Here is a 13,369-nt window from a genome sequence, read left to right as displayed (position 1 = left end):
ACATAGAAGGGGGGGGAGGGCCACCAGCCACAGATCAACTCTTGACACAAGAGCCAGAAATCTGGCTCAGCTTCCAGAGTTAAATTCTGAGTAAAGCAGCATTTCCTCAATGTTCTGACTACAACTCTCCATTGGCCATGCCCAGAAAGTTACTCTTCCATCAGTGTAATATTCCTCTGGCAGCATGTTTAACACAAAAGTGAAAGTGCTGGTATTTACAAATTAACAAATATTTTATTACATACATATATATATATATAAAACATAATATAATATAGCCTATCTTGAGAAAGGATCTTGCAGCCTTCAGTTCCAGGGCAAGTCTCATGCTCTACCTGAAAGCTGCTTCATTTTTACTCTGGTTTGCCCCACACTGCAATTCTAATATACAGCCTTACAGAGTATTTTATTTAAGAGCTGAAAGGCAGCTCACAAACACATCTCCATGCCAGTTTTACAAAACATGCACAAATTGACAACTGGGTTCAAGGTCTGCCTACACAAAAAAGGACTGAGGGGGTGATGAAGTAAATCTTTGCAATAGATATGCTTATTCCTATTTATAATTATTTTAGGTTAAAACCATTTCAGACTAAGCCACTGAAAAAGAAGGAACAATTTTGTGTGATGGTTTGCATCAGTTCAACTAAAACTTGATCAAATTAAACTAAGGCAAATTCTGAATATATTCTAAGCCTAAAAAGACTGAGACGCAGACAAGGAAATGTTCCCCCTTTACTCTGCTCTTGTGAGACCCCGTCTTGTATACTGGGACTCATTTGTGGACCCGACTCATTTGTGCTAACGCAGTCTCAAGAGCCCCCCTACCCTGTAATCTGAGGCTGAGCATTGTACACACAAAAAGCTCCCCTAATAAACACAACGCCCCTGCTTTCTCCACTGGAAGCGAGGCAAAGCTTCTAGTTACCTCTTCGTGATCCTTCTGGTGTTGACTGAATCGCTGCTGCCTCGGCAGTGAGGCAAGCAGCAAGAAATACATCATCGGGCACACATTTCAGTATAACCTTGACATCATTGACAGCGATAGCTACAGCCCTCACTGAAACAGAAACCTGCAAGACGGCGTTTGTTTCTTCTTGGTGCCTTTGCTATTCCTTCTGGGAGGACGATCATATGCCGTGCCCGTATATTTGCAAACTCATGACATAATGTTAAGGGATTGTCATAAACAATACCATTTCAGGGAATGGGCTGAGGAGACCGAGTAACGATTTCATTTTAACTGACACTGGAGTAGTTTTGCTCTACGGACTAGAAGTGTCACCTCATACCTAGATTTGTAATGAGAACTCCCCCTCCTTTCCCTCTCTGTGTGCTCCCCAACCCCCCACTTCAGGAGAATTTGGGCAGATGACCAACAGAGTGAAAATGAGACAGGGGAGCCACACAGGACAGAGTAATTGATACAGGATATGAAGCTAGGAATGAGTGGGTTTGACACAGTGCACACTGGTAGCTGAGCGGCTCATTTGCCTGCTGGTTGGGTGGATTTATGGCCTGTATGTCATTAATTAAGAAGCCAGTTGTCCCTCCACCCCCACCACCTCGAAAACCTCTCCCACCCCTTGTATGTCCCCTCAAACATTGCTTAGTCTGAAAAGCAGGTGACAGGCCAAACCATCAAATTACATAAATATGCTTTGAACTAAAATAAGGAAGGCACAGAGATCTCCAGCAAACTCCTGCCCTCCAAAGTCATCATTCTCTCACCAAGGCAGAAAGATTTTCACATCCCACCACCGTTCTTATCACGGTGCTGGGTAACTTGCCAGCTGGTAAGAGGGTCTATTTTCTTCTTCAAACAGACTCTCTTCTCTTCCTTGCTACCTTCAACCTACAGCAAGGAAGATGCCAAAAATTGGCTGAAGCTCCCAGTGATCTTCCTGGGATGACGCACCCTCTGCGACTGCTCAGGTCTGTGCCAAAGGGCAGCCAAAAGTCGTCCTGGCGGAAAAGCGAATGATCGGACTCAGCCTAATGGCTCTGCAAGCTCTGTAATCAGTTGCAGTTGGGACTTGCAAATCTGCCTCAAACCTCATTCATAAACAGCTTCTCAGAAGTTAGTTAATCCTAGATTATGTAGTTTATTTTACAGATCTGAGGTACAGGAAAACTAGCTGCAGACAAGAGCTTGGCTCAAGATTAGGCAGTGGATATGCTTACCATGAGGACTGTCTAGTGTAGTACTTCCAAAATTGCCTTAAACTGGTCAGTATCAGATAATACAGAATTTTTTATTCTCTATCTATTCTCCCCTAACCTTATCATCACAGAAATTCTTTTCTCTGGGCCATAAGCTGTGCTATAGCTAAAAGACTACCTATATACTAAACTAGACTACCTATATACTAAATCTGTAAATATGCAATATTTTCTCAATCCCAAAGAAGCACTGGTGATTCAATTGCCTCTCTGCACAGGGGGGTGGTGTGAAAGAAGAAATTAAAACGTAGCTATGAAGTTCATGGAGAGATCAAAGTTGGTTAAGGTTTAAAAATAAGCCAGGAGGCATATAGCTAATGGTGAGTAGGGCAAGAACAAAAGGGCAATAGAAATAGAAATGGAAATAGAGCACACAACGCACAGCCATCCTACTGAAAGGCAATGGCATCATTCCTCTCCTTGCCACCTTCACCAGTTCACCAGCAGCACACAGCAAAACAGAAAATCAGCACAACGTTTTAGTTTTGACACACCAGTTGCAAGCATGCAGCAGTACACGCTGAAAAGGGTAACCCACAGCCAGGCTATACACTAGATGTGTTGTACAAAATGAATAACCGACTTTAAGTGCTGTACCCAAGCTCACCATTGGGAAATTTGCTGCGTCGCCAGCATACCAGATCAATATTTCAGAGGTCATTATCTCATCCCTTCTTCAGCTGCTAACTCTGGATTTCTGCCAGAGAAAGGCAACCACTAGCAAGATGACACTCTGGTACATCAGGCAAAGCTTTTGGGAATTGGAGCAGGCTTTTCTTTTCACTGAGATCAGTCTGCTCTTTGGTTGCAAAGAGCACAAGTGCTCCCTCAGTGTATAAATGGTCAGACATGTTCTTTAACCCTCTCACAGCAGTACAGTTAAGAAGTTGAACCAAACTGCATTTGTAAAATATATTACGAAGAGAACTGAACTCCCCTGTAAGTTCTTCTCACATTACAGGAAGGAGGAGACAACAGTTATCAAAGCGAGCCAGTGTGCTCAAGAAATGTGATTTCCCATGTACAGAGCAACAGGGGGATTGACTAGAGACAGAGTTAAACAATAAGTAAATCAGTAATGTTACCCCTCTGCAGTGATGACCCATGGACTTTCACATGAGTAAACAATCATTACAGTTTTGCTTTAGCTGTGAGTTGGTAAGCTAAGCCAGAACCTTTCAGACAACTGGATCAATGGGTTTTAAAGTTGGAAAGTACCTTCACTTTATGTAGCTTATCATCCTATATCACATGTTCTGTCATAAACTACTGCACAACTTTTCTAATGATGATCTTCGAGATAATCAATGGCAGCACTCCCATGAACTCAGAGAGTAACATCCTTCCCTGCTTTCTGGAAAGACCTTTCAGATTTAATTCAACAGTTCAAGAATCATACCAGACACTAAGGAACATTAATTAACAAAAAGAAGCCTGAATATATTAACTCTCTCCTCCTTTCATCTCTCCAATATAATATTTTCTCACTTAAAACCCCATTTATAAATATAATTAACTTTACAGAGAGACATGAAAGCCAACTCTACAACAGTGGATGTGTCTAGGAGCCTTCCCTTAAGACCAGAGGCAGGAAAGAGGGTGCTGAACTAACAAATTCTCAATATCATTATCCAGCTACTGGGAAGAATCTGGTGACAGGAAGTATTTCTGTGCTTACCTTACAAGCCAAAGATACTTCACTACTCAAAGCATCTTTGTTTAACCCAGTTAATTAGTCTGTATTTTACTATAGACTAAAGTCACAGCACTCCAGCTTCAGCATCTAACACGTTTTAGGGGCAAGGCTCCTCACTGCATGCCCACACATTCAGAGTTGCTAGGGAGGGGTTGGGTCTCATACTTCTGATGAATTTGCCCTGTCTGAAGGTCGCCCTGCCCTGGCTTTTACTGTGACTCAGTCTGAAGGAAATTCGTTTGTCTGATGGAGAAATTCAGCAGAGAGAGGATGGGAACTGGTATCAACTTGATTCAAACTCACCTCCAGGCAGCACAGATGCAAATAGCTCGAGCCACATCATGCAGCAGACTCACACTCAAATAAAGGCATGACTAGAATTTGGTATTCACCAGCTCTAAAGAGGCCCTTCAGAAGGGTAAAATGTATACAGCCAGCATGGATTTTCAGAGTCTGTGTACAGAATACTCCTACACAGCTAAGTTATCCCACTCCAGTCTATGGCAGTGTGTTATCTCAATAGTATGTTGTTATCTCAATAGTATATAACCCAACCTGCTTAAAATTAAATCTCTGAACTTGATCTCTGGCATGCCAGAAATCCCAGGCCTTCAGTTTAGACCAGAACCTGCCTGGTCCAGACCATTACCAATTAATTTATATGGACACAAAGGCCAGGCAGGAGTTCCTGGCAAGAACATTTCCTAATTATATGGCTTTGAAAACCTCTCAAGGAGCTTCTAAACTACTGTGCCATTACTCAGATAAATCTGTGAGTGGCTCACATTTCCTATAGGAAGACCTGCTGACTCTTTCCTGTCTGCTCATTCCTATTTTCCTATCTACTGACAACTACTTTCTCTTTATACACATATTCCAAGAGGAAGCTAAGAACACAAAGAGTAATGAAGAGACAAATTTTAGATAAATTTTGCTCAAAGTACGGAGAAGAGCCGGCAAGGTAACAGCTTTGAAGACATTAATATAGACATTAATAGCACACAAGTACATGCTAACTTCGACAACACTAGATTTATCAACCAGTAAAATGAGTGGTCTGACTTTATTACGGTTTTAGTAGATCCTGGGCTTTTTATCTTGTCTTTTTTCCTTCTAATTCCCTCACTGTCTGCAAGTTGCAGTCATGGCTTAGCTTCCAAACCATGATGCAGGTCAAAGTATCTTAGAGTTATTCCAGCAAGGGCCTTGATTCTTTGAACAAAACAGGATCTACAGGCTGATAGACAAGCCCTGTCTTTGTTTCCAGAGGTATTGATTTAAAGGTGGAAACTGAGAGATTGTTTTCAGACATAGGTGACAAAACATGGATATTTAAAATAAATTTAAGTTAAAATAGTAGCAGGTTTAGTGATGGAAGGCAAAGACTGGATCCTTATGGATCAGAAAGGTCACAAAAGGCTTGTGTCACTAACTATAGTTTTTAATAGCATAGCCAGTGAGTAGAGAATGTATATCTGAATTTTTATACGGGTACTAATACCTACATGTAGTCCATGCAAAGGGGAAAGGGCACCATTTTCTCAATTTATTTATTTCTCTCGCATTTATACAGCCCATCCTGTAACTTGTGATGGCAAAGCCTGGGGATGGGGAAGAAAAAGTCAAGATGCAAATACATTTGGACGTTCTTACTGTAAACCTGAGTTTGAGATAGCACACCGTCCTTTCCCAAAAGTCACTGGTAAAAGCAAGACTATGAAATATCTTAATAATTTCCCAGTTGCTCCATCGGAGAACCAAGACTGGAGAGTGTCCTCAAGTCCATCTGCCTCACTAAACTACAACTCATTGACCTTGTTATCAGGTTCAACATACCTCGACTCTCTGATCTGCCTATTATAGGGCTCAGACACACAACCAAGATCATCAGCTGGTAAGCTGAGCCCCAGTTGCTGTCTGTGCATTCATTTGCAGCCACAACAAGTAACAGGTGCACCTACTTCAGCTCTTCAGCTACATCAAGATGACATTTTTCGAAGCACGTTTCCCTATTATTCTGATTTAGCACATGTTGTTTCGTAGCTGGTGTAGGGTCCTCATGCACTGCTCCTAGCATAGCCCCAGCTCCTCCGTGCCGCTCAGGTAACAGCCAGCATCCAGGCTAAAGGAAGTTTTCCCTGAGATTAACATCACCGTAGATATGAGGAATTGCTCAGCACTTGACATTTTAAGCAGCAAGGGGCACTCCTGATAGTGAGTAAATGCTGGATACAGGAGTAATCTGGGAGCAAAAAGGAATTAACTTACTTCAGGTAAATTGTCTGAGTAGTCTAGGACTGTTCTTCACACTCTCTAGCAACGGCGATCTGAACACCTGGAATTACAGAATGTTATAACATGGCTCAGAATAATCTGAAGACTTTATGTGCAATTATTTACATACAACACTTTAACAGCGTTAAAAATTCAGAAATTTAGAACTCCTTATGGGCAGAGCACACAGAGCAGTAACTAAGGTCAGTACCTTAGCTGTATGCTTTGCACAACGATTTCCTTAAAAATTCTGGAATTGAGAGTAAATATTTCCATTGCTATTTCACTGGAAATTTTCAAAAGAAGAAAACCAAAGAGTTCTAACGAGTGCACACCATATAACTCCAACAATAAAAAGGAAGAGACCTCACAGAGGGGGAGCAGAAAAGCAATAGAGGCAGCACCAGGGGAGAGCAGGCTACAGCTCTTCAACATGCCCCAGGAGCAGCGGGTGTCCTCAGAGGGTCGGCGCTAAAAGTACAGGCTCGGCCTTGCTGTGTTGTATTGCAAGCATTGAAAAATTAGAAAATCTTTACAAACTTATTTTTCTAGAAATGAGATCCCATTCATAGATTTTAAGTGAAAAAATATTTCCCTTCCTGAAGAAAACACCAGCCCAAAGCTGATAGGAGAAAAAAGTAACTTAGGGAGCCTGGGCTGCACTGTAAGGCAAGAGCAACCTGTAGCTTTGGAAAGATCTCTTCTGCTTTACAAGCAAATAGGCCTTGCTTTAAGTTCCCAAGTATTGGATAAAGGTTACTGTCCCTCGTGTGACCAAGTTGTATTTCTGCTAACAAAGGCAGCTTTTGTTTCCCTGTGGGCTCATGAAAGGCTTTCTGCCAAAACTTCCTCTGAGAGAAAACTGTCCATTAAACACATATTTTACCAAGAAGATCCTGCTTTCCACAAATTTTCTCGGGATTTTTTTTTGCTATTCTTTTTTTTCCCCAGAAAACTGAAAACTTATAGTTTACGTGAGTGAATTACGAGAAAACTGTCCATTAAACACATATTTTACCCAGAAGATCCTGCTTTCCACAAATTTTTGGGGGATTTTTTTTTGCTATTCTTTTTTTTTTCCCAGAAAACTGAAAACTTCTAGTTTACGTGAGTGAATTATTGGTTCATTTCTGTGGGTTTCCAGTGAAGACAAACAAAATGAAAAACAGTTCCAGCTTGCCTGGCAAAGTAGTCTACATAGTGCTGAGTAATGTAGTGATATCCTGAGGCTAAAATAATACAGATGATGATGGTGTATTTCTACCTTAGCAGCAAGCTGCTATAATTCACTATATAACCTGCCCTTGCTCATTTTTTGGTCAGTGCTCTAGAGTAATTTTATGTAATTGATTTTAAATTTGGGAGGCACAGGTGCCTCTGGGAGAGGCTGGGGAAAAGGCAGGAGAACCATTAATACGTACAGCACGTGCTGTGTGATCCTGCAGCGGCAAAATCATGTTGAAGGTTTGACTTAGGTAAATAAACCTGGATATGTAATACCGACAGGAAATCTGCTCTAATGTGTGTATGAACTGAAATGCCACCAGACAGGGAGTTATAGCAATTTCCAATCATTTCTTTTGTGCATGACCAGTCAAGAAAGTTGCTGAATTTTTGCATGAAGGTCCATATATTTCACAAGTGTGATCTTTTGAAAATTCACAGGGCAGCAAAGCGGACTGAGAGGCCCTTTCAAGAACTTTAAAAGGAAATTCAATGCCCTTGTCTATTTTCTTTGAATGCTACCAAGGAGTCTGTTAAAAAATTACGGAACTGATTGAAATGTCTAGGAATTCATGTAGACCTATTAACATGGAACATTTGTACTTTTGCTTTTTGACATAAATCACTCTAGTTAGGGAATAGGTAACAGTTTCTCTCTTGATAGAGCTGTAGTCTATAATATAACTGATCCCAAACTCTCAGACAGAAACAGAAACAAGTTTTCTTCTCACAATCTACATATCACATTATGATATTTCAGAGTTCACATGTTGTTGTAATTGCTCTTCATATGTTTTTTGAAAAAGGGTCACTCTAAATGATTCCTAGCACCTACATTCAATATTCATATTCAGGCCTAATTTTAATAGCATATCCTACTACTTAAAAAAAATAAAATAACAAAGCCTCAACCCAAATCCAGGTGCATATATGAAGCAAAACATTCTAAAAGCTGTTTAAACTGTCATTTCTTCCCAAAGTGCAAGGATGTTTAAGCTCTTGCCTAGGGGGAGATAAACAGAGCAGCATACCACTCCATATTTGTAAATGTTAATTCTGCAAGGTAGAAACTGGCTTCTGTATGCACCGGGCTTCTGTTTCTTCACTGCTCAAAAAGCCATTATATGACATATGAGTATGTATAAATTGAAACAACAAAGATAAATGGCCCTGCCCCAGAAAAACAAGCAGTCTCACTCTTTGTGCCACGTTATCATCCTGACTTCAAGAAACTTCTCAACACTTCCTCCAGAAATATGTCTTAGTTACCCGCCCAGTGACCTAGTAGTACACTGGGGATAATTCCATGAATCTGTGTGCATCAGAAGGAAGTTTCTTAGAGCCAGTGGGGACTGACTCTCCTGCTGTGAGTGTGGTAGAACTATACTACTTCTGAAAAACATGTCAAGGAAATGCTATGAGAATTAAGAAGGAAAATGTACCGACCCACCAGCTGAATATTGTACAAGGCCAAAGTAGTCACACCAACAGGTAGAAGACTGAGAGCAAAGAATCTAAGGACAGTCCTTTTATGTGTTTGTGTCATTCTAAAATAGACTCCTGCAAGCATCCTGGTTAATATAACATGCCATTTGCCAAATATGTACTTTAAAAATAGCAGTCAGCTCTATGGCATACCTTGGGTGGTGCCAAAGCTGTCTAGGTTTTGTTATACAAAGCCTATGATAAGTTATAACACGTTGCCAGTGGAAAAAGAAGTGAAACAGCAAAAAACGAGCTGCGTAAGATTCTTGAATGAGTACTTAACAGGGAACGTTAAACCATACCAGGCGTGTCTTAACTTTAATAAATCAGGGCACTTGCTCAGATGACTAAACATGGATTTAGGACGTCCAGAGATTCAGATGTTTATAGGCTGGCAACTAAACCTGCAGTTGGGCATCTAAGGAAAAGTGTTCTGTAAACCAGAGGTCTGTGTAAAGCATGTAGGTATTGACATTCTGCCAAGGGAGCCTGAAGTTATACACTCTTCTGCTGAAAATCTTGGCATAGATTTCAGCTCCAGTAGTCTTTCATTTGGGGAGAAACTAATGAGGTTTTTTTTTGCATTTCTGTTAAACTCTGATCAACTGACTGTTGTCCAAACTTCTTTGTGTCTCTTTTTTAGAAAAAACATTCCAGCCTGTTGGACATAGAGCTCACAAGCTCAGTAACACAGAAGTATTTGTATTTGTTTATATTGACCAGAACAGTGTTAACCTCAGCCAAGACAACTTATTAATTTATGACTAATTTGTGATTAATTTATGATGTATAATGCTGATCCTTTTTCTTTTGTACAGGCAAAAGTTAAGGACATGGCTGCTGTTGTTTTCAAACAAACGTTAATTGTGCAATTTGGAATTTGTTTTTGACTCATTGTAGGTTCGCAGCAAGAGCAAAGCAGCAAAGGCTGGACTGTGTGAAGGAGATGAGGTGGTGTCTATCAATGGCAAGCCCTGCGGAGACTTAACCTATGCAGAAGTTACTGTTCTGATGGAAAGCCTGACTGACGTCTTGCAGATGCTTATCAAGAGGTACAGGAATGCTCAGAATGCTTCAGTGCAATTCTGTTCAGTGAACCAGGTGGAAAATGCTGGTTTTGAACGCACTCATTTTGCAGACATATACTGTGAACTTCTGACAGTCCTCTAATTTATGTCCGTAACTCTGCTTGTCTGTATGGAAAAGGTAGGGAAGATAGAGTATTTGATTTGAAGGAATTATTATACATAATTTGAATGGCACAGTTCAGACACAGAATTAAGCATACAGTTTCCAAATGCAACGATTTTATTTCTTATTAAGTATTCTTAATACTTACAAGGTGCCCACTACCATATCTGCATTCTGCAGAGTCTTGAGTTCAGTTATTCTTTCCGCCCCTTTGAAGCAGTGAAGTGTTGTTATTCCCCATAGATAGGGAAGTGAGGCTTACAAAAAGCAAAGGCTGTACCGATGGAGAAAGTGTGTTACACAGATATGCCTTGATGATGACATGGCAAACAGTCTTCTTGGGTGGCAAAATGTGTCAGTAGCCGGGAGGGGGAGAGGGTCTGGAAATATGAATTCTATTTCTGTAGCTGTTATCACTTCACTAGATGAGGTGGGGTAAGTCCCTTACAGCACTCTGGGTCTCAGCCTCTCCATTTATAAAATCATGACAGTGATTTTCAGTTTTCTTTGAAAATGCTTCGAGCTTCTTAGAGAACCGTCACGTAAATTTGCAAACAAGCCAGCATTACTGCTTACTGCACACTGCCATGACCGTTCTGCAGTTGTCGTCAGTGTAATGTATGCAATCTCGAGTTCAATATCACCTACAGTAAGCACATTATCCCCAGGCTTTGAGAATTCAGACAAGATAAACTCTGAATTGCCTTCAGTGTGCGTAAGAAGAGGAACAAAAGACCTCATGTTTCCACATTCCTTGTAAGGAATTACAGCTCCTTCCTGAGCTACTGCAGTTCCCTGTGTCTGCTCTCCCACAGGCAGGACCAGGAGGACAGAAGGGGTCAGGATTCATCACAACAGCTAACAGAGCAGTGTTACCAGAGAGGCTGAAAGGACTCTGGTGCAAAAAAGGCTCTTGTCTCTCATTACCAGGGATGTCTAAATAGCACATGAAATTCCCCTGTGGTTTCTGTTACCCGGGTAAAGGGCCTTTCCTAAAGTGTCTAGTAGTTCCAAGTTACAATCAGCCTTCAAAACAAGAAGGTGTCAAGGAATATTCATTTTATTTCCAGCAGAAATTTTGCATGACCTGTCCATGCATGTTGTCTTGGGCTGAGGAATGGATCAGGGTGATGAGATCAGGGTAGCAGTGATAACTGCAGATTTACAGCTTACCTTCTCCATAGTGCACAGCCCATTTCTGTTTCAGCAGTGTACCATCTGAATGTTCCTCATGTGGTATCTGCATTCTTATGTTTTTAATTCATAACATGACTACTGGAACTGCACTTGTAAAAATGGTATTTGTGGCTGACCAGCTGTCTTCTTTGCAGCCACAGAAATAGCTCCATATGCTTTGACTCCTGCCTGTTGCTGCTCTATAACTGGTATTTCTGTTGGTCTGAAGGCCACAGCACGCTCTAGCCAAAAATGACAGCACATGTCCCATTCACTCCATTGCTCCTCCTTGAGTATATGGCGAATGGCAAGACACAGCCTGAAAATCTAAACCAAACCAGAGTGCTTAGACCACATGAGGCACTGTTCCACGGAACAAAACTGTGTTAGAAATTTTAAGAAAATTGCTGTTGCTCAACACTCTGAAAGCCACTAAAATGCTCTAAAGGAATTCACTGTGAGAATCTTTGAATTTCTTAACAGCTCATCTCCCCCAACTCCCAGCCCCTATTGTCAGTCTCTTGCAGGGTGAGTAAACCGCAACACTTCTCCTTCCCTGTCACCTCCTCCTTTGCAGGTAGCGGCTCTCTCAGCACTACCAGCAGAAGGATTTTTCAGGAAGTGTCTTAGCATCCTCTGAGAGCAATGAGAAGCAAATCCTTCCTTTCCTGAGTAGCCACTTGTTAGCAGCCATTTCAAAAAAATGCTGGGAATCATGGGGAAAGAACAATGCCTAATTAAAGTGATATTCCAATGGCGATCTTTACACCCAAGGATTTTTCACTGGCAGGGGAGAGTATTTCTCCTTGGGAAGCTTCTGACTGCTCCTGAACTACATACATGAAGGATGAGATTTTTATTAGCATTCACTGTTGGCCGAATCCTGCTCCTACTAAGCTCACCGGGAGGAAAAGCAGGCTTGTAAAGCAGTTTTGAAAATGCTACTTGGCCTCAGATGTTCACAAGTTTTCCCACATCCCTGTAAACCACAGCTAGTTACTGATCAGCAGTGCCCTGAAAACCTTCGGTTTTCAGGATCAGAGAAAAGAGACAGCCAGCAGTGCGGGCACTCTCCAGATGCCATTTGGGAGAGCCTCTAACTGACCTTCCCGACAAATGCTGAGCAGATGTATTTGTGAAATGTCAAGAGTGGGGACAGAAACAGGAGTGCTACTCTGCTCTTTTCACATCAGTGTTAGTGATTCCCGGGCTACTGCTGAGTGTAGAAAGAAAATTTCTAGGGGGAAGTAGGGAGTGTGTTCAGTGCATACCAACATGAAATGCACCATGTAGGGAGTAAAACATGACTCTGAGACAAACCCTGCTGTGCTGACTCCATGAGTTCTGCTTCCTTCCTGGAATGACACCAGGGGCGTTGCTCCTGCAGTGAGCTGGAAAGACCTGAAACAGAAAGAGTAATTTAAAAAAACAGAATCTTAAATGACAAAAAAAGAGATCTGACCCAGTATTCGGCCTTTTGACGCATGGATACACATCTATGTCTATATAGCGTAGAAGTATATCCATAAGTACCAAGGGCCTTTTACGGTGCAAATCTTTCTCCCTCACACACACACACAATCTACCAATAAAGGCTAACATCTAGCTGGCCCAACCCCCAGTCTCATATCTTACAAGGAAATGTTTACAGATTTCTGTAATTTATCTGTACTTCAGAGCAGTGCAATTGATCATCCAAACGGCATCACACGATGGAATCCAGCAGCACTCACAAGAAGCTCCTTAAATTAAAATCTATCTGACCTTTATGTAGCTCCATATGTGGTTTAATGGATGTTACACGTTTTGTGCTGTTTGAGGCAGAGCTAGGCTGCTACAAACAGTACGCTGCATGGCTACAAAAGCAAGTGGTATTGAAGTTTCTGCAGTGCACTCACAGATTTACTACTTCTGTTGCCTCTTCCAGCCTTTCTTTGCAGGGGGTTCCGAAGTTTCAGAATACCTGGGGCCCATTTTTGACTTCAGAAATCTCCGTGATATTTGATATTAACATTTTACTGAGGGTACCTACTGCTTAATGCATTTGAAAAAGTGCTTTGCTGCCTTCTAATTAACTGAAAGCCTTAATAACATATTGCA

At 41.4% G+C, this 13,369-nt stretch overlaps 1 protein-coding gene across 2 annotated transcripts in view; it reads left to right on the top strand.

Annotated features, from left to right (window-relative positions):
- Positions 1-13,369, top strand: part of SYNPO2 (synaptopodin 2) — a 79,657-nt gene that overhangs the window by 45,330 nt on the left and 20,958 nt on the right. For both annotated transcript variants that reach the window (XM_009872595.1, XM_009872597.1), the window contains exon 2: positions 9,803-9,954. In XM_009872595.1, coding sequence (XP_009870897.1) covers positions 9,803-9,954 — 152 coding nt within the window. The remainder of the gene's footprint in view (positions 1-9,802; positions 9,955-13,369) is intronic.

This window comes from Apaloderma vittatum, unplaced genomic scaffold (genome assembly GCF_000703405.1).
Source record: "Apaloderma vittatum isolate BGI_N311 unplaced genomic scaffold, ASM70340v1 scaffold12877, whole genome shotgun sequence".
NCBI lineage: Eukaryota > Metazoa > Chordata > Aves > Trogoniformes > Trogonidae > Apaloderma > Apaloderma vittatum.
This window is presented reverse-complemented; position numbering and strand designations above follow the sequence as displayed.